The 26,271-nt window shown below is 29.2% G+C and overlaps 1 protein-coding gene and 1 long non-coding RNA gene across 2 annotated transcripts; both read right to left on the bottom strand.

Annotated features, from left to right (window-relative positions):
• Positions 1-957: 957 nt before the first annotated feature.
• On the bottom strand, positions 958-10,965 carry LOC114180742 (uncharacterized). Its single transcript, XM_085672039.1, has 15 exons — positions 10,887-10,965; positions 10,633-10,713; positions 10,320-10,448; positions 10,049-10,123; positions 9,860-9,931; positions 9,435-9,605; positions 9,243-9,338; positions 9,095-9,148; positions 8,955-9,012; positions 7,574-8,502; positions 6,319-7,497; positions 5,797-6,210; positions 5,062-5,640; positions 4,880-5,016; positions 958-1,023 (listed from the first exon to the last, which is right to left on the bottom strand). Exons 1-15 carry the CDS (start codon positions 10,963-10,965, stop codon positions 958-960), a joined length of 4,119 nt encoding a protein of 1,372 aa, XP_085528165.1.
• A 5,392-nt stretch (positions 10,966-16,357) lies between these two features.
• Positions 16,358-16,751, bottom strand: LOC114181306 (uncharacterized). The gene is made up of 3 exons (XR_003603790.1): positions 16,691-16,751; positions 16,471-16,592; positions 16,358-16,397 (listed from the first exon to the last, which is right to left on the bottom strand). It is a non-coding gene; the product is annotated as an uncharacterized LOC114181306 (long non-coding RNA).
• Between the last annotated feature and the right edge of the window lie 9,520 nt (positions 16,752-26,271).

Below are 26,271 nucleotides of genomic sequence, written 5' to 3'. Positions count from 1 at the left end.
AATCTTTTTATATTCAATTTTTTGTCTATTTATAAATGCTCCATATTTAATTATACTAAATAATAATAAAATCCAATATATAATGTAACAAAAACTCCATATTTAATTATACTAAATAATAATAAAATTCAATATATAAAGGAGTAAAAAGTAATATAATACATGATTTAACATGAAAAAAAATGGACTTCTCATGGGTATATGATCATCAACTTCTACATTAAATGTTGCACAAACAGGTTGATGGTCCGAGAACTTAAATTCCTTGCCAACGTACGAAAAGTTGATAGATTCCTCTTCCATGCCACGACATTTTGTCACGCCTGCAATAAAGATAGTGAACTGTAAAGTTTTTTAAACAAATTAGTTTCCAGAAGTGACCTTTTTGTTCAAATGAAAACAAAAATGCTACTTTAAGAAATCATGTCAAAAGGCATAACGAAATAATAACCTTATCTAGAAAAAAAAATCCTAATTCATATATATATATATATATATATATATATATATATATATATATATATATATATATATATCACATTTAAGTGATTTAGAAAATAACGTGAAAGGTGAGGTGGAATAAATTCGGAAGAAATAAAATTTAGACAATCACTATCCCACCTTGTGAAAGCCATCATGCATAAAGCTAATATGCAACCTAGATATCTTGAACAATGCTCATAACACATCTCTGAATTAAAATAAACAAAATATTTTCACTAATAGTAAAACAATCACAACAGTACATATTCTACACTATGGTATATTTATATTGCATATATACAAATGGTAAAAAAAATACTTAAACCCAAAAAATACTCATCATTAATAAACAAATTCTAGTAAACATCAAAACAATGGGAAAAAACTAGAAAGACCAAGTGGGAACTACGATGAACGCTATTGTGAAATTGTGAAAGATATCCGAAAAAATAACTTCTATTGTGAAATTGTCACTTAAACCTTCACACCACTCATTGCTTCAATGTATTCAGCAAGCCTCATTTTATTGACCCTTTTAACCTACAATATCAAAAGGATAGAAAGAGATATAAAGTAGATCATATGATTCGTATTGGATATTAATCCCCTGCAAAGTACGAAGAAATAGGGAAAATAAAAGAAGCAGCTGTTTCCCAGGTTTCCTCCTCTATTGGTTAAGACTTCCAAAGGAAGTTTGCCTTCAGGGGGAGCTAGCAAAGCCTCCGGACAAGGGGTTTCGGATTCTTCAATCCTCCATTTCCGTTCCCCGTCAATAGCCGGTTCAGAGGAGGAGATGCTGGCGAGCCTTTAGAGCTCTCTCGAGACATCTCTGCTGCAAGTGGAGAAATACCTGAAGAGGAAAATGTGTGTATCGTGAATGAGCGGAAGATGAATAGAAAATAGGGTTTCGATGAAACAATGAAATCCAACATTTGGAACAAATAATCCACGAAGATTGTGAGCCAACAATTTTAAGGCTTAAATACATTTTTCGTCCTCATTTTCGTAGTGTTTGTTACGCATGATTCTCATTTCAACTTTTGACATAATGTTTAAAATGGTCCTCATTTTTACCGAATGTTTAAAATGGTTCTCATTTTCGCAATTCGTATTTTATTTAATTTTTTCCTGTGACACCGTTTAATGTGACACCGTTTAAATCAGTAACGGAGCACTATACAGGTGGCACTGTTTGTATTACGTTCATTTGGGTGTTTTACGTGTACTGTACATGTGTGGTAATTTAGAAACCATGCAGAACATCACAACAATCCAAATACAAATAAACCCCAAAATAGAATTACGAAAACCCTAACCCACGAACAAACACAACCCAGAAAACCCTAAACCCACTTACCTCCTTGATGATGATTAACTGCAAAATTAAAATGAAGAGCACGACTGCAATCCAATAATGAAATGACAAGTATTAGTTGTTTCCTCTGCAAATCTGAGCTCAAGAAAGACGAAGATGAAGAAATTGCCTCCAACAATGAAGAGCGTGACTGCAATCCAACTCAAGCCCTAATTGCAAAATTTCCTCAAATTGAAAAGTTAACGTTAATTAGTCATCTGTACAGTACACGTAACACACCCCCAATGCAACGTAATACAAATAGTACCACCTATACATTGCTCGTACATTGCTTCGTTACTGATTTAAACGGCATAACAGAAAATGATCAAATAAAACAAGAATTGCAACAAACACTACGAAAATGAGGACGAAAGAGGTATTTAAGCTAAATTTTAATTAAAAATTTTAAATTGTGAACTTAAAATATTTAATTAATTATAATATATTAATATAAAATTTACTTTTTATAAATTTAATCTAATTAGATATTAACTTTTACTTTTTAAATAAAAAATTGCCAATTTATTTCTCGTCATTAATCTAATAATAAAATTTAAAATAAAAATATCTTAGTGAGAAATTGAAAAAAAAAACAATCATAATATAATAAATACATTTTTATGAGAGAACTTAATAATAGTAAATATTTTTCATTATTATTAAACTAGTTTTTCACCCGTGCAATGCACGGGATTATTTATAATAATTTTCATCAATTATATATTGTAAACAAAGTTTCAATAACCATTTATTATAAACAATTATATTGTAATATAACAAAGTTCAATATCCATAATTGATGAAGTACATAACTATATTGTCATATAACAAAGTTCAATGACCATAATTCATCAACATTACAAAATTATCGTTAATCTAATCACAACAACAACCATTCACGAATACTTCAACATTTGATTCGATGAAATCATTGTCTACTTGAAAGACAACAATATCTCCTTCTTTTAATTCATTTTCAGAACAAAATAGCCTCCAACCTTGACCAATCTTTGTTGAACTTCGTTGTTTGTTGGATATTAGTATTTTGCAATTCACTATAGTTTTAGGCCCTATAAGAAAGACGTCTTCTACCTTGACCTCCCGAATAAAGTTGGCAAACTTTGATGGCAAATCCTACATCATTAAAACGTTTATTGTTAGTATAAGTATTTGAATTTAATTATAGTAATAAGCATAATAATAAATAAGAAGGAATATACCAAGTGACTTGCTTTGCTTTGATACTTTGACAATTTCACTGAAAATATAGATCTTGTATTTTGATGAGTAATATGGTTCATAAATGTTGTCCAACTTATTCGTGTACATCCACCTTTAAACACTGTTAGGTGAAATAAACAATTTCCCAAATACTGAAACTGGATGTGAGAATCACTTTGAATTTGATACAAATTTCTCATATTAAACCAACCTTCAGTGATCCTTGGGTTATCTGAATCCATGTTATAGGTAATTGTTGTGCTCATACCATTTACGTCTACCAAGTGTCATTGTGGACCTAATTCGTGTGCATAACCAACAGAAAAGTGTCGATCAACAAACAAAAATGGCTACAAAATAATGAGGACACTAAATTATTTTCAGACAATAAAGACATTATCAATATTTTTTCTGCAATAACAGAATGAAAAACAAAACATATATAAGTTGTCAACAGACTTATATATCAACAAAAAATATATTTATTTATAACAGACGTTGATAAAAATTGAATTCAGAATTAATAATTCTTTTAAAAAATAAATAGAAAGAAAAAAAAATTGAAAAACTTCTGAACATTGAAATCTTTAGATATATATATATATATATATATATATATATATATATATATATATATATATATGAAAGTGCAGTACATACGTTATGAATACAGAACACTGCGAACCACATGGAACAGAAAATCTCAATGCAGAGTAATAGATCTAAATTTGTATTTGTGTTAAAATTGAAGACATACCTTAGAGAATATGTAGATGGTGTTGAACTTCCAAAGTATTGTTCTCTGATCTTGGGTTTGGTCCATTTCCAATTTTGTAATTGCAGAGAAATGGAGGTTCAAATGTAGTGTTGAGTGAAGGATGTGTATGAAATGGTAAAGTGAAAGTTGTGAAGGAATGGGAAAGTTTAAGTCAGAATAGAGAACATTGTCACGTGCAAACAGTGACAACAAATTTAAAATTGTTATTGTTCACTGACAGAAAAAGTAACAGATAAAATAAAGTATAGAAGTTACAAGTAAAGTAACAGAAAAAATATATAATTCGGATTCTTTAACATTTAGAAAATTAAACAAATGAAATGCAATTATGTCAATACGGATTCAGTAACACCCAAGCACATGTATGTAGATATTTATTGTTGACAATAAAGTAAAGCAACAAATAACAATTGAAAACCAACATATATATAACTAATAAAAGAAACAATAGTGTATTAATATATAAGAAGCATTATTGGAATTCAAAGAAGTAGCTCCTGGAAAAAAAATGATATCTAATGAAAGTATGAAAACATTTATCAATCACTATATATTATACAGTTCTAATCTGCATGAACTGTAATGTGCACCAAAATTTGTATATGGACCCAAAAAATAAAGTAATCTGCACCAATTGTAATCTGCAAGGTAAAAAATAAATACAGTTAAATGTAAAATAATTGAAGAATTGTAAGAATTATATACCTTTATCAAAGATTTTCAAATATTTCTTTGTAAACCACATTTGTAGTTGTAGTGGTTACTTTTCCATCTTCATCCAGAATTAAGATTTTTAGTCCTTTCTTTGATGTGACTCTATAAATTGTTACGTACAATTGTCCATGAGTAAAAACTGGGCGAGGAAGATAAAGTCCAACTTTACAAAGAGTTTGACCTTGGCTTTTGTTTATTGTTATTGCAAAGCATAAGGATATTGGAAATTGCCTCCTTTGAAATTTGAACGGGATGCTGGAATCAGAAGGTGTCAAGTTCATTCTTGGTATGAATATTTTGTCACCAACATTTTTGCTAGTTATTACTGTAGCAGAGATAACATTCTTTCTCAAATCATTAACTTGCAACCTTGTACCATTGCACAGACCATTTGCTTGATCAATGTTTCTTAAAAGCATAATTGGTACGCCAACTTTCAATTTAATCCTATGATTTGGAATTCCTGAACATTTAATATCATTTAGAAACTCTTGAGTAAACCACTCACCTTGAATTTCTTGATCATCATCAGATTGGCAAGGAGTGTCTGAACTTAAATAAACTTGTTCTTCACCAGGAATCAAAGATAAAATGAAGTCATTTACTTGTTCAACACTATCAATTGTAGGGCAAAGTATTGCACCATCATCAAAGAATCCAAGAGTCATGATATTTTCAATTAGACCACCATAAACAAATTTGACTAAAGAAAGTAAAGGTGTTTCACTTTCCTGAATTAGAAGATCGATTGGTATTGAAAGGTTGGCTTCACCACTTTCATTCAAATTCATATTTCCATCGCCAATTTTAAGAATCCAATCAGCAAATTCTTTTATATCTTTTGCACTTTCATTTGAAGCAGCAGTCTTTAACCTCATGTTTTGTGATAGCTTAAGAACTGTGCAATATTGCCACAAATCAGAATAGTTAATTGATGAGTTCACAATATCATACCTTGATCCCTTTCTTACTACTGGCAAGATTTGTCTAAAATCACCGCCCAAGACCACCACCTTTCCACCAAATGGTTTGTCAGCATTATGTTGATTCGTAGCTCTCTTAATGTCTCTCAATGTTCTATCAAAAGCTTGAAAGCATAACTTATTCATCATAGGAGCTTCATCCTATATTATAAGTTTTGCTTCCATCAATAGTTTAGCACAAAGACTTCCTTGATTGATGTTACATGTTGATTCATCATTGATTGCTAATGGTATGCAAAAAGTAGAATGAGCAGTTTTACCTCCCGGAAGCAATAAAGATGCAATGCCACTTGAAGCTACATTAAGGGCAATCATTCCCTTTGCTCTAATAGCAGCTGACAAAAGTTTCCAGAGATATGTTTTTCCAGTACCACCATAACCATATAAGAAAAAGAAATTCCTTACCTCTGAGTTCACTGCTGTCATAATTCTGTTATAAACATGTAGTTGCTCATTAGTGACAGACTGCAATAGAGATTGATGTAGCTTCTCCATTTGTTCTTTATCATAATTCATTTCATCAACAATGAACCTGTTCTGAAATTTGAATGAATTTGAAAGATCAGGTTGAGGAAGGCAACTATAATCTGATAAAGCTCGCCCATTTGAATTTAGAAGTTCTTGTACTTCTAGTAAGCAAAGATTGTGTAAATCATGCTCTTGAATTTGAAAATCTACAAAATAGAATATGTAATTAATACCTAATTATGGAAAAAACAGTGTAGAATAATTCAATTTAGTACCTGGTATGTTCAAGTCTTTTCTTTTTTGATATAGGATACCATTTGCAAGTAAAGTCCAAGTTGCATCCCAAACAACATTTGGCTTAGACATTGTATTCATGATTAACAAAGCAACAAATAACCTTCTAAGTTGATTTCCAGATGCAAGATGGCTAGCCTCTTTAATGGCATCAATGAATTCTTTGTCATCTGCCAATAATCCTAATTCTTGGCAAGCCTCTTGGTATGTGGATAATGTTTTACCATTAATTGTCTTTATACTATCATGATCAATACAACCTTTTTGTTTTGTTAGTAAGATTCTCATGTAGTAGCATTCATCTGGTCCTGGAGGAACATATGTTAGTCGACCAATACTATAACCTTGCTTTCTTGGTTTCCATTGTTTTTGTTGAGACATCCAAACAAACTTTGTTGGAAATTCAGCACAGGTCAAGTTTCTACCTTCCTCAAATTTTTTGTTAGCTTCAAACCAAGCTAGGAACATGGTGTTCATATTCTCATTCCTATGCAATACATCATCAATTCGATCATCATCTTTAAACAAAACTGGTTCTTGATCTTGTAAGTGAAAAGTTAATTGTTGAACAGCTGGCCACCGATGATGGATATCGAAACCAAAAATTCGCCAAACTGCTTCACATGCAGATAAATATCTAAAATCATAGTATCTTTTTATCTCATCAACAATACGCATCCCTGTAGATTCATTCTCCTTGTCTGTAATTTTAATTGTTGCTCTATCAGGACCTTTGTTGACATATTTGAACAAATACTTGATTGAGTTGGATGTGTTGCAATATTCTGTATTAACATGAGCTTGATAACGCATTAAGAGAAGAGGACTATACGGCACCACATTTGCATTACCTAATTTATGTCCATTTTTCAACACAAATAAACCATCATCTCTACGTTTATATACAGGATATCCATCTTCATCAATTGTAGTTGAATGTCTAAATTTTTTAGGAAAAAATTTAGAACACCGACCTTCTTTCATACATGGCGAGTTGAATCTAGCAACTCCGCAAGGACCATGTATCATATATGTTTGAACAACCTTTGAAAGTTTAGGATAGAGATCTGGATGAGGAAGTTCATCAGAGATAACTTGATCTATATGCTTTGCATTTTCTAACTTGTTAGAGTCACTCAACCATAGTAATATATGAGCATGTGGCAGACCTCTCTTCTGAAATTCAACTGTATACATACCTAAATTTGTAAAATAATTATTAGAGAAAACAATAGGCAGTAAGAAAAATAAATTAAGAAAATTAAAATTGTATACCTGCATTGACTTTGCCAAAGAAATTATTCTTCTTGAAATCGGTCATCATTTGGTCTAATTTCATTTTAAAAACTCTGCAAACTATGTCTGGCCTATCTGAAGCAGTTAATCCTCTTGATTTGACAAAATCAACAATTTCAGGCCAATTTACATTACATGTGATTGTTATAAACAAATCTGAATAGCCATACCTCTTGCAAATTGCCATAGCATCTTGGTAATTATTGAACATGTATCTCCTACCACCTGTAAATGAAGCTAGAAGAACAATACGCTTACCAATGGAAGAAGGATCAGTTTCACCTTTGTTAACAACTTCTTGTAACCCATTCAGAATATCTGAATGAATGAGTTTTTGATTATTTCGTATAAAAGACAACCTTTGGGCTTCAATCATGGTGTATGTATCCACTAAAAACTGTTGAAACAATCTACATGAATTTACAACATTACCAAATTCAACCTTTCTATCTTGTATTATGAAAGCAATGAATTCTCGTAAAGAAATGCGAATTCTTTTTCTACTTTGTCCATATTTTTGACAATTTCTAATTGGAATATCCTCTTGATAACCATCCTCTCCATATGGGAAAATCAAAGGATATTGAAGAGGAATGAAACATGTGTGTGTTTCATGTAGTCTTGTTAATTGACCAGAAACTTTCTTGACAATGATGTCCCTTCCTACATCTAAGGTGCTCAAATCACCAACAATCAATGCTGCCACTTCATCTGCTACTGGTGTATTATATACTCTAGGATCCTTAAAGCGATGTCTAAATAACCTCAATCCAAAATCTGATTGTTCATGATCATGTATAAAATCTCTTACTCTTCTGAATGTTTGAGCAAGTACATTGTGTTTGTCAATCATTTTCTTCAATTCTTCGATCAATGATTTATCAAATATGGATTGCTGACTATCAGACCTGAAAAATTAAAAATTAGTCAATTATATGCGCAATGATGGTTAAAACATAAAGAAACTATTTAAACATACCCAAAGTGACTAACTCTGTTGCTTGTTTCATTTTTTGTGTCATAAATATATAGTTGTGCAAATTTGGGATTTGATCCTTTTTCAGGCAATAAACTTCCAATGCGATGTTAATTTTGACCACTAAGAATAAATTGAAGAGGACCTGATCCATCGTTGATTGAGGAATGGATCTTACCACCAATGGATGTAAATGAGAACATGTTGTTGTAACTTCTTATGTAATGTAAGAAATTCTGGCTTGTACTGTCTTCACCTTTTAACAACTTTTGAAGCAATTGTGGAGGTTTCTTCAACAATGGAAGTTGTACTTTTCCCTTTTGACAACAAAGAATGAAATCAACTTGTTTTAATCTTTTGCATTTATCAAATCTTTCTTCGTACCACAGTTGAGCTTGACAATAGGGACACTCAAGTGAACACTCCCCAACATCAACATTTCCTAAGTACATAAAAAACATATATGTCAGTAATTAAATAACATTTATACTTAAATATAAAAACACTAAAAAGTATTCTTTCACCTTGAATTTCAACTTTTGAATACAAATCAGATTTGAAATGTCCAATTATGTTATCTGAAACAAACAGAAAGTATTTATTATTTAAAAAACAATTTTACATAAAGAAACAGAAAGTATTTATTATTTAAAATGAACCATTATTGATTACCATCATTCTCATCTTCTTCAGAATTATTGTCAAAATCCAATATCTTCGAAATAGATTTAATAGCCTGCTCCCGAGAAGGGTGACAAAATTGTAAACCTTTAACATAGATTGAAATGAATATTACCAAGCTGAATTTGTAACAATTAAAGAAATTAAAGTAATGAAATGAATTTTGTTTATATTATAAATTACCATGATTTTGGTGTTGTTGAACATAAAAAGGATTAACAACTTCAGAAAAAGCACAAGAATTTAGTGAAGCATGACTGGAGCTGGTACCCACAATTTCTTTAGGTAACAGTTCTTCTGTATTAAACACATTGGTTTTGCTTCTTCCAATAGGACAATCAAATTGAACAATACCTGCAGGTACATCCATAAATTAATGAACTAAATATTATTGATATATATGATTTTGTAACTCTGTTCTTAATTTAATTTATCATTCAAATATAATGATAAATAGTAAAATATATTAGTGGTATACATTTGAATAACTAAAATAACTTGAATTTCAGTATGCACAACTCAATTTTAAAAAAAATAGTAAAATATATTAAAGCACTAATATATTAAGAGAAAAGAATTAAAAGAATTAATATATTTTTCATTTGTACCTGTGTTGTTACTGTTGCTGTTTTGCAAAATTGGAGCATTGGTAGATCCAATGGATGTAGAACCATGAAATTCTAATAAGAGAGGTAGTAATAGAAAAATTTATTATGAAAGGAATTCAATTGAAGATAAGATAATAATAGATATATAAAGAATTAGTATTTAATCATTTTTATTACGCTTGTAATTACTTTTTTCTGCCAACTTCTTATTTATAATAAGTTTCCTTCTTCTTCGTGCATCTTTCCCATTATTTTGTTCAAGTTCTGCAAAATGCAGTTAAAAAAAGGATTATGAAATGAATTTAAAGATGAAACGAATTAATTACGAAATGATGTCATCTAATATCAATGTGTGTTAATTGTATAATATGCATTAAAGATGAATAATGAGACTAATAAGTATGCAGTGCTAGCATTTGTACTGAATTTGAATGAAAATTAAATTAAAAAACAAACTTACCACAATATGTCAACTCGGAAAGTGGCTTTCGAATAGTAGATTGAATTCTTTGATTCTGCACGTCTGTATCTTCATTGAGAGATAAGTAGGTTTTGCTAGTTGAATCTGGCGTAACATTTTCTTTCCATACTGGTAGAATAGTTAAAAAGTCAAATGAGAAAAGAATAGATGTAAAATGAATGCAGTAATAAAGATTTGTGTTAGTGCAATCAATGAATGCAGATTTGTGAATGAAATGAAAAATAGTTTGAGAACAATGAATGCAGTAATAAATTTGTTGGATGAAATGTATAGTGAATGAAAAAATTATTACCACAATATCTTAACTGAGAAAGAGGTGTAGTATTTGGAAAAGGAAATGCTTCAGTTGGACTGGATTTGTCCTCATTTGTTACTGAAATCAAAATAAGAAAAAAAAATAACATAGATGAAGCAAGATTAGAATTTGCATCTTTGTTTTTACATATGAGTGTAGATTTAATTGAATTGGATGAGAAACGAATGAAATGAGCTCCAAAAAATGAAGAAACTTAAAAATGCAATGTGAGAAACATAAAAATATTGAACCTGTGGACTTCATCAAGGTATTGGAAAAATTTTGTGGGATAATGTTCTTCCTTTTTCTTCTTCCATTTGTTGAATCCATTTTGTTGTGATAATGTTCAAAGTGTGCAGAAGTTATGCATTGTATTGTGGTATTATGGTGTTTTACAAATTCATTACATGTTGGAGGAAGATTTAAAATTAGAAATAGAAAACTAATAACAAAAGCAATTAACAATGCACTGTGAAGAAAGTAAAGCAGAGAGGAAGAAAAAACCTATTAGTATATGTAGGCACATTTTTAGTATTCAACTAACATTCTTCCTAATGATTCAAGTACTGTCAGTACAAAAAAAGAACAAACATTTCATTGATATGGAAATATCAGAACTGAACAAATAACTCAAAATTTGGAAAAGCGTACCTTTTCAAATAGATTTGATCTGCAAAGTCCAAATTGATGATTTGCAGACAATGCAAAGCCTCATTTCAGAATGTGGATCTGTGATATATGTCCTTTTTTGCCAAGCACAAAAGTACTATGCTTTGTAACCATTAAAGTAAACATTTGTTTCTACATTGAGTATAACATGCAACTACTAAAGAAAGGGCAAAAGAAAATTATTTTATTGTTTTCAATTTTAGAAATGAAAAAAAAAATTTGAAGAAATAAAATTTAAATTAAAAAACTTGTAAGAGAGTTCAAAATGAAATGGGCTTTAATGTTTTCATGGTTACTCTATTACTAAAAAACAATTTCAATAAATTTTGCAAGAAATATTAAAATAATTTTTGTAAAGAAATTAATAAAATCTTTTAAAAATTATATTCAGTTAGTATGTCCAATTATTAGTACTGTAGAATATCAAGTTGACTTCTTTATTATTACTTCTAACCTTTTTTTAAGAAAAACAATCAAATATTTTAACATATTTGAATTCTTATCATAATCATTTAAAATTATTTATAGTATCCAAAATGAAAATTTATTTTAGAAAATCATTACTTAAATAAAATTTGTATTACGAAAATAATTAAAATATAAAACTTGACGATAATTAAACTAGGTTAAATACTTTTAGATATGGCTTCTAATTATTAGAAGCAACAAAAAAAAGGATGCTAAAACTATTACAAACAAAATAAAACCAAAGTACTTTCAAAGTTCTTCAAAAAAACATACATAATATAAATTGTAAACTAAAAGAAAAGTGCAATATTAGAAACTGCATTCTTTGTGGTCGTATACTTTGATCTTCTTCTTTTTCATTTTTTTGTCCGCTAGAAACACAAGAATATCTCCTTCTTCTAAACGATTGAATGTGCAGAAGTCCTTCCATCCCTTCCCAATCTTACTTGACTTCTTTGGTGTATTACGGAGCAGAAGTTTACATTGAACAATGAAGGTGTTGTGACGTCCCTATAATTCCAACCTCCTCAATCTACGTTTACGAACGTAATCTGCAAAGTCAGATTGTAGGTCCTGAAAAAAGAACAAAATAATACCACAAATAAAAATATATAAACAAAACAAAATATAAAACCAAAATAATAAAATTATAAGTTCACCAGATGGCTTCCTTTGCATTGAGATTTTGTCAATTTGACTCTAAACAGATGTTTTTTTCGCAACCGAATTAGGTTTGAAAGAAATTTGGCACCAGTCGATATTGTACACATGTTGGGGAATACAGTGATGTGGAAGGTAGAATTGCCAACATATCTAAATACAATTTGATGGATATGTTGCAGTTTATAAAAAAACTCGTAGGCTATACCAACAATCCATGAGAACGGGATGATTCACATCCATATTAAAGGTTAACTGATGTTGATTCCCTTCAATATCTTCCAAGTGCCAAACGAGTCCTAATTCCTCAAAAAATAGCGAAAAATATTGGATCAACATGTCCAAACTCCTAATGAGACAAAAAACAGATAGAAAGGTCAAAAAGATGAATAAGACAAATATGAAACTGATGATGAAAGCATAAATATTAAAATATAGGAATAAAAACATGCATGGGTGATGTAAAACTGATAAAAACAAAAAACAGAAAAGTAGTGAATTTGAATGGTTAATGAAAAAAGTTGACATCTTTAGAAGAAACCAATAGTAAGTCAGAGTTTAAACAAAGTAAAAATATAAGTTGTCTTATGAAAGACAAAAAAGGTGGACATAGATGATAAATGCATCAAAAACAGAAGTTTTAACTGATTTCAATGATTATTGAAGAAAGATGACATTTTGATAACAAAAAATGAAATGAAGTAAGATTTGGAGAATAAATGATGAAGGAAAATATAGTTTAACATACATGAAGCATGGGAAACAAATAGAAAAAAACGACCTTTGAACGATTATTGTACAAAGTTTGAATTTTTAGAAAGAAAATCGAGAATAAGTAATATTGTGTAAAAAGTGAAAATAGAAATACATGTTTTTGAACGATTAAGATGGATGAAGAAGCAATGTGGTATGGTCTAAACTTAAAAAAAAAAACATCAAAGCACATATTTTTTTTAAGTTTTTGTGAAGTAGACGTACCTGATTATGAACAAAATGATATGTGGTGAACCTTCCTAAAGTTTTTCTGACAGTGACACTCAAAGAGGAATCCATGGAAGCAAGTGTAGGGGAGTGACCTTTCTTTTTCAGTGATTTTGTAAAAACATAAAACTTGATAGTAAATAAGGAAAACAGACAGTTATATAGATATGAAAAGACTTGTAATTAAAGAGAAATTAAAGAAAGCTTTTTGAAAATTGAATCATATTTAATAATATTTTAAAATTAATTTTGAGAAAGTAAAATTAACTTTAAAAATAATATACATTTTTTAAATAAATAAAAACAAATAAGAATTTGAAAGAGTAATAACAGATAAAAATAATATAATAAAATATTCAGAAAAAAGATAACTAATTAATAAAAGAATAAAAGATAATATTAAAAGTTAATATATAGATATGAAAAGACTTGTAATTAAAGAGAAATTAAAGAAGGGTTTTTCAAAATTCAATGCTACTTAATAAAATTTTTAAATTAATTTTGAGAAAGTAAAAATAACTTTAAAAAAATTATAAAGAAATGAACATTTTTTTAATAAATAAATAAATAAATAAAAACAAATAAGAAGTTGAAAGAGTAATAGCACATAAAAATAATATAATAAAATATTAAGATAAAAGATAACTAATTAATAAAAGAAGAAAAGATAACATTTAAATAATTGTACCATTATGATTAAGAAAATCAAAATCAACTTTTATCCTTTAAATGCAAAGTTACAAATGTTTTTTGATTTGTTAATCAATTTGTTTGATGAAGGAATCATGGTTTTGAAAACATGAAATAAATTTTATATGATACAAAAATAATAATGTAGTTGAAAAATATACATAGATAACAACTTAATGACTTTGATGTAGCTAGCATCATAATGTAGTTGACATTAAAAGTAATATCAAAACTTCGACATTAGGCTAGCAATATATACTAAATTTGAAAAAAACCATATACAACAAAACGTATATAAATTTATAGAAATCTATTTAAAAAAGGTAAACCAATAGTGAAAATAAAGGATTTTTTATAAACCAAAAGAAAAGGAAAAACCTATGCTGAAATTAATTAATTTAATGTAGCGAGCATGATTATGGTGTTGACAATGTCAAATTATATCAACACACTTTGATTCAGCTAGCAAATTTTGAATGTAAAGATAGAGTACAGAATTAAAAATAAGCATGAAATCTATTCATAATTAAATTAAAACATAGTTGAAGTAATATTGTTTTCAAAATAACAACCAAAGACAAACAGAAAATAATGGTCATGAGTACAAATAAATAACAGCAGCAAATGTTTTTCAAAAAATAACATAATAAACATAAAAATCCAAATAAAGTCTATCACTTTTCAATCTTTATATTCTTCTTCAACATCTTCACTGGAATCTTCTTGTTTTCTTGAACCATAGATCGACTTTGTCTTTTAAGTACTGGAACAGGTGGTTGAGTACCCAAATCAATATTGTCCAGATGAGATGATTCTTTACGGGTTAACTCATGAATTTGAAGGGAGGAACAAGGCTTGATACTATATTGTTCAAATCATCACTTAGAGTCTCAAGATCATTCGATTCTTCTGTGAATTTGATCAACAAATCCTAAACAAAAAAACAGATTAGCATATACAAAGCTTTATAAAATAAGTTAAATTGTAATCTTCAACTACCTCTGCAATGTCCAAATGAGATTTGATTTGTTCGCTCATTTAATTTGCTTTCTTCTTCATTTGCAGAGTATAGATCCTAAAAATTGTATACAATATTAATAATAAAAAAATAAAAGAGAAAAATAGGCTAACACGTGAAAAAAAAAAAAAACTTACCAAAGACTTAATTTCAACATCACAAAAGCTTTCAATTACTTTTTCATCCATGCAAACTTTTTTAACTCTGAATGATTGTTCAAATTTGCTATTATAATCATTCTTGCACTCAACTTTGAACAGATAGGTCTTATCAATAAGGACTTCAAACTCTTTAGACAAGTCTCCAACAGCAGTGTTCTATTAAAAAAGGATTAATATAAACGATGTAAATTAATGTAAAACAATTACTGTACAACAATAATGAATAAAATAAGTGGAAACGAAGTACCCAATATAGAATATGAAATAATTGATTATGAATTCATTTGAAAATTATACAAAACATTTAAGTTAAATGTCAACAATATAAGCAGAAATGATTAGATTAAAAACTTAACCTTGTCTTGCAAGTCAAAAATGTCAGAGCATGATTTCTTCAACATTGCACTTGCATCACGATCAAATACAACAAAAGTTGTAGAATCCGTAGCATCAATTACACGAAGTTTCAGTTTAAACCTAAAAAAAACAATAAAGACATTATGAACATTATTAAGTTTTCTTAATATTATATTAATAAAATCATGTTGTGAATATTGAAAATATTACCTAGGTGTAACCTTAATGACATGCTTGTTACACTTTTCACAAAAAAACATTTTGGAATCAGGATAAACTGCTTTGTTGCAGATACATGTTGTATACCATCAATCATCATGATCTAGCACATGTTTGATAGTAGCTTTTACTACAAAAGTACTTTCTTGTAAAATAAAGAATATCAAATTATGAACAAAAAAAAAATAGTCATTAAATAAAAAAATTTATGTGCAACATAGAGACAAATATTTGAACCTGCTTAAAATCTTTTAGACCTTCAATTGAACTCCTAGGATGCAGCTTAATGAAATCATCTTCTAAGCTAACTTTAGAAGAAGCACAAAGTTGAGTAAGAGCTTGAGAAGGAGATTCAGTATTATCCCACATCCTACGTTAAAAAAATATGTTATATTACAAAGATATACATATATCTATCTATAAACAAAGATATATGTTATGTATATAGACTTACATTTTTTTCAACTTGGTTGCATCTTCACCATCACAGTTAAAAATGATCTTGGTACAGTTCATACAGTTTTGAATAGAAACTTTATCTACAAAAGAGAAAATGTCAAAAAGATTTTTATTCATTAATACAACTGTAATAATGTGGTTTATGTTAGTTACCTTGGAAGGTCTTCACTTTGCAATAATGCAAAGCAATGACAACATGTTGATCCTCTCCAGAGGCCAGAAATGCATTTAACATATCAACATATTGACCAAATAAAGTACACTCCAGTTGCAAACTATTGAATGTTAAAAATCACATAAAAAGAGAAGCAGATGAAATACATGAAGAAAAATAAAAAACAATAAAGAACAAAAACAAATGAAATCTGCTTACCCATCAGCTTCAATAAGGATGACATTCATTTTGGTTTTCTTACCAGCTTTCTCTAGCTCCCTATCTGTTCCAACACCAGTAAACATCCCAATCACATCTACAGAAAGAGGAAAAAGAAAGAAAAAAAATTAACAAAAAGTTATACAAAAAAATGAAGAAAAATAAGCAAAACATACTTACTAACTAAGTAATCTGTGTCAAAACCAGCAGCTATGATTGTTGAAAAAGGGGTGTATGAAGTTGTAGTTTTCGGAACTAAGGTACTTTGCACCATATTGACCTTGGTTCCAAATTGGAAGTTGATCTTATAGGCATGTTTTGTGGTTCTATAAGAACCACCATTACATGAAACACTGAAAGATTGGATGGTGTAAACCTTATCCTCTTTGATTTCAGACTGGAATTTGTATATCAATGTGCGTCTAACAGATGCATGAATTAGTACACCCTGAAAAAACAGATTCATAAATGAAAAAATAGAAGCAGATTTAAACTTACAAAAACATATCTAAACTTTTGGGTAAAAAAAAAAAGTTAGGAAAAGTCAAAAAATAAAAGGCGTTTATAGTTTAAGGAAGATACCTCTTAGTCTTGAAGAACAATTTCCATGGAAAATGGAGTTTTTCCTTTTGTGTAATCTTCAACAAACCATAACCTTACAACTCTTGCAAGGATATTCCAACTCTCCTTCTCAAGGTTTAGTTCTTGTAAAGAGTGAGTGTGTTTTGGGATAACAGACATGGTTGAAGGAATGAGGGAAATTAGAGTATAGTAAGGAATGAAGAAAGGTCAGCAAAAATGTATTTGTACAAAACATAAAAACATTAAAAAAAATAGATTGGAAGATCATAAATACAAAACAACACCATACGCATGCTCTGGTTTTCATTTCACAAATTTAGAAATAATCTGCAAAAGCAAAAGCAGATTTTGACATGAAAAAAGATATTTACTGAAACAACACGCAAAGTGTGGTTTAGGTTAAACAAATGGAGTAAAAATTGGGAAAAGTGACTGACAAAAATACGAAGACCACAGAAAAAAACAAAAGCTGTTTTTCACATGGTTCAATGTTGTGCAATAAAAGGAAATGTGGCAGAAAGCAGTACAAAAAGAAAACAAAAAGTAACTTTAAATGTTGCAAAAGGTTGACAAATCAACGAAAATAGGAAATAAAGATCTGATTTCAAATAAAGATGTATAATTTGAACATTTGAAACTAATGAAAAATAGCTTGGTGAATGCAATATTCATAACTAATCAACAACATTTTTGCTTATGACTTCAGATGGAAACAGTTTCTGCATTCCAACAAAATTATACCTGAAATCTTGGCGTGTCGTGAAAGTTAAGGGGAATGGAAAGTAAGCGAAAATATAAAAAAGATTAAGAATAACAAAGATCAAGAAGTCAAGCAACTTTCTTAGTTAATAGAAACAAATAAAACATGCAATAAGCCACAAAAATATATTTTTAAAACTATAGTATGGAAGATCTTTGAATCAAAGATACAACAACAAAAATAATCAATACAATAAATTCATAAAGAATCAACAACAAATTATCTTATGACATAAGATGGCAACAGATTCTGCATTTAAAGTTGAGGGACAATAAGATCAAGCTCAAACTTCTTCATCAGACATCAGAAAATCAATAACAAAGAAAGACATGTTTAATCAAAACAATGAATTAAACAATTAAACAATACAACATATTAAAGGAATTAATTTGATTACAACATATTCTCATCAGCAGTGGAGAAAAAGAAATTTGATCAGCAACTGGAATACGTAGTGCACGTCAGGATGAAGTTATCTTATTAGAATTAATGAAGGAATGAACCCAAAAACAATCTACATAAACAAAAAAAAAAAGAGTTAGAACAACATATCAGATTGATGAAGTAAGATAAAATATAAAATTAACATAAAAATGAAATAAACCTCAAATGTTCGGGTTCGAATTAAGCAAACCTGAAATGGTGGGATTTCTTGAAAGTTGATGTATAATCGCATCAAATTTGAGCAAACATTAAGAATAAAAAAGATTAAGAAGTGAAGCAACTTTCTCAGTTAATAGAAACCAATAAAACATGCAATAGGCGACAAAAATAGATTTTTAAAATTGTACTATGGAAGATCTTTGAATGAACGATACAACAACAAAAGAAATCAATACAACAAATTCATAAATAGTTCATAAAGAATCAACAACAAATTATCTTATGAAATAAGATGGCAACAGATTCTGCATTTAAAGTTGAGGGACAATAAGATCAAGCTCAAACTTCTTCATCAGACATCAGAAAATCAATAACAAAGAAAGACATGTTTAATCAAAACACATGAATTAAACAATTAAACAACACAACATATTAAAGGAATTAATTTGATTACAACATATTCTCATTAGTAGTGGAGAAAAAGAAATTTGATCAGCAACTGGAATACGTAGTGCACGTCAGGATGAAGTTATCTTTTAGAGTTAATGAAGGAATGAACCCAAAAACAATCTGCATAAATGAGTTAGAACAACATATCAGATTGAAATGGTAGGGTTTGAGTCTACGTCCAAAAAGAAGTGGAGAGGGTTTGATTCAGCAGAGACATCGAGAGGGTTTCAAAAGGTATAGAACCACACAAAAAATCTACACAAAGAAAAACATGAGTAAGAAATGAAAAATTAGGGTTTCAAAATTAAAAGTGAAGAGATAAAAGTTATTAACCAAGAGCGATGGAGAGCGTTTGAGGCGGCGTCAGAGAGATGGGCGCACAGAAGAACAAAAACAATCTACAGAAACAAAACAAACCAAAATATGAGTTAGAAGAAAAAAAATTGATGTTAACGAAGTTGGATTCATTGAGTCTAAGAACAAAAAATTAGGGTTTGAGGATCGCGTTTCAGGCGGCGTCAGAGAGGTGGCTAGGGTTTGATGAGGCAGAAAGGGGGAGAGTGCGATTCCAATGGAGAGCGTTTCATGCGGCACAAAAGTGGAGATGGTTTCAGTAAAGAGAATCGTGGAGATGGTTTGACACGGCAAAAATGTCGAATGAAGTTGAGAAGGAAGAGAGGTGGATCGCATTTGTGGAGGAAGAGCGTCTGAAGCACAAAAACCATCTACACAAACAAAACAAACCAAAAAATTAGTTAGAAGCAAAAAAAAAATGATGTTAACCCTAAACCAATCGGAATCGAGAGAATCGTGGAGATGGTTGGACGCGGCAAAAAGGTCGAATGAAGTTGAGAAGGAAAGGAGGTGGATCGCGTTAGTGGAGGAAGACAGGAAAAGAGGTGGCTAGGGTTTGAGGACGCACAGAAGTGGAGAATGCGTAAAACAGGGTAGGGTTCGACAGAGGGAAAGTGAAGAGAGGTGGAGAACGTTATTTGGTGTCGCGTTTGTGGAGGAAGAGCGAAACAAAGCGACTGAGGTGGAGGCGGAGGCAAAGAGGTGGCTAAGGTTTGAAGAAGGAGAGAAGTGGAGAGTGCGTAAACGGGCTGAGAGAGAAAGTGAAGAGAGAGAGAGGAAGTGAAGGGTTTAAGGAAGGAGAGAAGTGGAGAGTGCGTAAACAGCCTGAGAGAGAAAATGAAGAGAGAGAGGAAGTCAAGAGAGAGGATTAACGTGAGTGTGGTGAAAAGCGAGAAAGATGCCTGAGACGGGCTAAGAAGATGACACGTGTCAAAATTACCTTAAGAGGTAAAAAAATTTAAATTTCTGAAATTGAACAAATTCTGAGAAAATTACACGTGTAATTTTTTGCTTTTTGTTATTCTTTGAATTGTATTATAAATAGATTAGTTTATATTAGACCTAGATGGAAGATAATGACATAGATGGAGGAAAATCAAATATATTAAATTCATCTTAAATTTGTTAACACAAATAAATCAAGTCCCAATATATTTTTCATAAGATTTATATTTAAAATATTTTTTTACCTAATTGTCAACTTCTCCTAATTGGTGGTAGTGGTGGTGATGAACATGGTCCTGACAATGGTGATGGTGGTGGTGGTGATGTTGGTTATGATGGTGGTGGTGGATGTGGTGTTGATGGTGGTGTTGGTGGTGGTTGTGGTGGTGGTGATGATGTTGGTTATGGTGGTGGTGGTGGTGATGGTGGTGGTTGTCGTGGTGGTGAGTGGTTATGGTGTTGGTGGTGATTGTGGTGGTGTTAATGGGGGTGATGGTGGTGGTGGAGGTGGCGGTGGGGAAAAAAAATTTATGTGTAGCAACAAATTGTAAAAGTAAATAATTTAGTTATTTTATAATTTATATTAAATACTAATTTAAATTTTTTATCATGTTAGTTTAATCTAGTTAAATAATTTTATAAAAAAATATGTATATGGTTTAACGACTAAAAATATTTGGTGGCTAAATATCATATTAAATATATTTAATAAAAAAAATATTTTGATCGCTAAATCGGTAGCTAAAACATTACATATTAAATAATGTTTAGCGACCAAAATTATTCGGTGGCTAAATATCATATTAAATATATTTTATATCGCTTAATCGGTGGCTAAAACATTACATATCAAATAATAATTAGTAACCAAAAATATTTGGTGGCTAATTACCATATTAAATATATTTTACAGAATAAGATTTATTTTGGTCGCTAAATCGATGGCTAAAACATAATATTTAGAGACTAAAAATAGTCGGTCGCTATATGAATAAAAATTATTGTACATTTATTGAGTCGCTAAATTGGTGGCTATTTGCGACTACTATGAATCGATGGCTATTTCAGTCACAATTTGCGACTAAATTATTTCGGTGGCTTATACCGTTGGCTAAATTGTATACATTGTAACATGATAAATGTCATGCCCGTTGAACCTTTGGTGCAACTTTTACATGAACACACTTTCAAAAACCATGTGAATGCAACAGTCACGTAAAGTTGACTCTAATACAATTTTCTCCATGAACGAGCCTCCATAATCATTTGAATATAATCACAACCTTATGATAAAATGTTTCAAGGGTTGGATATTGGATCTTTTCCTATGTGGAGAAAAAGTCCAAAAGTTAAAAAGTCCACTTGATGTCTTTATTAACTTGGTGGAGCGAGGCTGAAAAAAGTAAGAGAAAGATAAAGAATGAAAAGTCATAATTCATTTAAAACACCAACACATTGAGAGTGAGGAAAAAGAGAAAATTTTTCACGTTTTTCACTGAGTTACCACTGTAAAATCAATATTGCAGATTCCTTCATCATTGGAATAGGCTTGAAATTTGATAGCAAGTTTGGGACATCCTATTTTTCATTTTGATCAGTTGGATCATTGATATAATAAGGTCCAAGTTGTGAGATATTTAGTTCGCCAAAAAATTGTGTATTCAGTTTTTCTTTATCTTTCTTGTTCTCTATTTGCAAGCTTTGTTGTTTTACTGTTTGATTAAGTGTGAGCAATATTTTGTGAAGTTGATTAAAACTTTTTTGTACTCTTTGTTAATCATAATGGAGCTATCTCTTTGATCTTAATGACTCATGGTTTTTACGCTTGCTTTAAGGCATTTTTCATGTTAAAAATCTTTGTGTATTTATTCATGATTTTGGTGATTTATTGTTGTTACTCATGTGTTGTTGCTCTTCATAGATTCTTGCGAGTTAAGATAATTATATCCGCTGCATTTTTTGATATTTTGGTTGTGTTGTTATTTTCGCCATCCCTAAGGATATCAAATCAATGGAGTATAACTTCAAACGAATTATGAACAAATTACCAAATATTTGTAGAAAACTTTTAAACAATAAAACTACTAAAAAAATTTAAAGACAAATTAAAAGGTAAAAAACAGTTTAACTAGAAGAATAAAGAGGTTGACAAAAGACACAAAATAAAACATAGAAAAATCTAAAAAGACTCCAGTTGGGTAAATAAACAACTAAAAAATTATCATGATATTCAAACTAACACCGGTGCAGAAAAACTTTTTTATACCGATTAAAAGGCTTTCACTTTTCTATACTGATTCCATAATCAGGATAGAAAGTTTCCTTTTTAAAATTGGTTAAGACCATAACCCGTTAGGGCTGGACATAATTAATTGAACCGTTGCAAATTGTCAATTAATTATACTACTTTAAACTAAATTTAGTAAATTATTTGAAGAAAAAATTGAACTAAACTATTGAATAATTCAATTTTAATAAACTAAACTAATGATAGTGCAGCTCAGTTAAACACTCGAAACTACTTTGAATATGAATATTGTTTTGAGTGCTCCAAAACTCCTCAAGGACTAATCCCTCTAGTAGTTGCTTGTCTCTCACAAACTTATTGGTCCAGAACTCTCTTTTACTCATCTTCTCTTGCAGGTTCTTCATATCCCTATATATTTTATTTCTTTTGCATCACAAAATAACTTATATATATAATAAAATCAACATAATTTTATATTCAATTTCAAGTTTTAATTTAATCTTTTTAGTTATACAATTTTTTCTTTCATTCTTGCACTTAAACTTCGTTCATTTTAAATATATTAACTATTCCTCTGTATTGGGATCCAAAATTCAAACAGAAAAGTTCTAATTAAATGAAATATTATATTATAATCTTTTCTAAATTCAGGTTGATGATTGATGGAAAAGATTGGGACAATTTAATAGTAAAAATCAATTTTATGTATAATTAGGATACAATTTCTCTACGTAGATTCATCATGTATAGCAATGAATTTAGTAACTAAAAATTTAAATGTGAATTTTCATAAAAAAAAAATACAAACCCACTCAACATATGTTACATATGTTTGATAGTTCAACTTCACCAACACAACCGAAGGAAAAATCGAAACTATTTTTTTTCCTTATTCTTTAACAAAATTATTAAACAAAAATAGTTTTTACCAACATGAATTCTTTGAAACAAAAAGAGATTTGGAACTCGAAACAATCTAGAATTTCATTCAAATGACCAATATCTCAAAACCCAACTTTTCATCCTCATCTTCCACCCCATCAACATCTCCAAAATCTTTAAAAGCAATTTCAAGTATTATTTTCTAAGCCCTTTTAAATTATAAAAGTTAGATTATTATTGTATCGTACAACCATATACAATAAAATTAGTGCAGTTCAGTTCAAAATTAGTACAATTTAGTTCAAAAACAGTATAGTTTGATTCAAAATTAGTGCAATTTGGATAAAAAACGGTATTGTTTGTTTCAAGAATATTGTAGTTCGATTCAAAATTGGTGTAATTTAGTTCAAAAATAATGCAGTTCGGTTCAAAATTAGTGCAATTTGATTCAAAAATAGTATAGTTTGGTTCAAAAATAATGCAGTTTGATTCAAAATTTGTACAATTTAATTCAAAATTATTGCAGTTCGGTTCAAAAATAGTGTAGTTTAGAAAATAGTTTCATTCATAGCAGTTCAGTTTAGTTCATATTATAGTGCAATTCAATTCAATGCAGTTCAGTTCAGTTTTTTAGAACAGAACACAATTTAGTTCAGTTTATTTGAATTATTTTTCAGTTCAGTTCATGCGAACTAGTTTTCAATTCACTGTAGTTTATAACAGTTCAGTGCAGTTCAATAAATTATGCCCAACCTAAACCCTATAATAACCTGAGGTTATACAACCCATGTTTGCTAACAAATCATGGCACCAGCATGGTTTCAGCCAACTGAATAATCAGTGTTGCAAATGAAGGAAGATTTAATGATTTTTTTCTATTGTTTTGTTACTAACAGAAGCAATGTGGTGGTGAATATTGCTTCTTCGTTATCAACTTAAAGGCAAGAAAGTTTTCCAAAGGGCAACCTATCATTTAGATTTTACAACCAGAACCCAACATTAGAATGTGCTTTGCCTTTTACGACTTATACAATGAAGATTCAAGCTAAACCAAACACATCATTAATATTATTTGAGATCAGCTCATCTCCATCCCTTAATCTTTAATCAAACAATGAATTTACGGATAAGTGTGAACCTTTATGTTAGAATGTAATCGGCTGTTGCAGATTTGTAGAAAATTAACAATTACATATTCTAAAAAATTAAAATGATTGATTCCTAATTATCAGGTGAAATTTAATATAATTGATTCTGAAAAATTAGTATATATACATATTATATGATCTGTAGGGATGGCAATGGGACGGGGTGGGGACGGGTTTCGCTATTCCATACCCATTTCCGTAAAAAAAATTCATCTCCATCTCCATACCCAAACCCAACGGGTATCAAAGTTTTATCACATCCCCATCCCCGTCGGGTAACGGGTATAATCTTGTACCCATACCCGTTTCCTTACTACTTTAATATAAATTTTAATTAATTTTTATAAAATAATAAAAAATTACAGTAAAGGAAATATAATATTATCAAATATTCAATATTAGGATGATGATTGTTTCTTCGGTATCAAATACTTTGAAATAAATTATAATTGTTTACATTTTAGATTAGAATACCAAATAAAATTTCATGAGAACTAAAACATTTATTAAATTTACAAACTGCAAATATTAATGAAACCTAGTTGATAAAATTTAAAAATATTTTTGAAAAAATTTAAAGGAAAACAATATTCAAATTAAAATATATTTTAAATGTTTGTTTACTTCAATTTTTTAAATTCTAATGAATCTCTTTTTTTATACACTAATAAAAATGATAATACATCACTTAATCAAAATAACGCAAATAACAAATAATAAACATAATAATAAAATTTTAACATGGACATTGTATCTTTTGAACTCCAAAATATATTGGATGGTGATAAAAAAATATTTATGGCAATTACATTAAATTTTGATATTGTAGTAAATAAAAGTTATTTATACAATTATAGTGAAAAATTACAGTATAATTGATACAATGAGTTAGAAAATAAAAAATAATTAGATAAAATATATTGAAATAGTATTCTACATAATGAAAATAAACAACAAATAAAAATATTAAAAAATTAACAAATGTATGTCTTAGAAACAATTTGAGAAATTATTGAAAGAAATCGCACAAAGAAATATGAATGTATAATTAAGGGTATGATAAGATGAAAAATACCTTAGACATCTAAGAACACTTTTCAAATATAAAAATATATAATCAATGGTTGAGAAATAATTGTTTTAGCGAAACAAATAAGTTCTTCAAATGAAACAAAAATTAATAAAAATAAGTAAAGAATTTTTTGTATATTACCTAGTAAATGAAAGGTTTATGCTATTAAACATTTAAATTGAGAGTATTAAACATACTCATGTGAAAAGAAAATATACAATAAATAAAAATATTAAAAAATAATAGAAATATTCAAATATGAGACATAAAAACATTTTAATTGACATACATCATTTTAACATAATTACATAAATGTTATGATAAGATGAAAAATATATTGGAGATGTGGATGAGTTTCATGACAAACCAAATAACTAGAAGAAATAAAAAATTGAAAAAAAAAAAATATATATATATATATAGTTATTTAATTAATTGTGAATATTTTAATAATTTAAATGATGACGGAGATATGGTGAGGACGAGTATTATGGCGGGGATATGTACATCCCCATAACCATCTCCATATCCAATTGA

This window comes from Vigna unguiculata, chromosome 4 (assembly GCF_037176805.1).
Source record: "Vigna unguiculata cultivar grain cowpea cultivar isolate G323 ecotype 2 chromosome 4, ASM3717680v1, whole genome shotgun sequence".
In the NCBI taxonomy this organism is placed as follows: Eukaryota; Viridiplantae; Streptophyta; class Magnoliopsida; order Fabales; family Fabaceae; genus Vigna; species Vigna unguiculata.
This window is presented reverse-complemented; position numbering and strand designations above follow the sequence as displayed.

What these genes read in the sequence shown, in the direction of transcription:
- LOC114180742 (XM_085672039.1), bottom strand. Translation starts at nt 10,965, where the DNA reads ATGGATTCAACAAATGGAAGAAGAAAAAGGAAGAACATTATCCCACAA. An exon ending in TTCTCAGTTAAGATATTGTG is followed by an intron (nt 10,449 to 10,632) that starts GTAATAATTTTT and finishes CTATTCTACCAG; the next exon opens with TATGGAAAGAAAATGTTACG. An exon ending in TCAACAACACCAAAATCATG is followed by an intron (nt 9,339 to 9,434) that starts GTAATTTATAAT and finishes TCTATGTTAAAG; the next exon opens with GTTTACAATTTTGTCACCCT.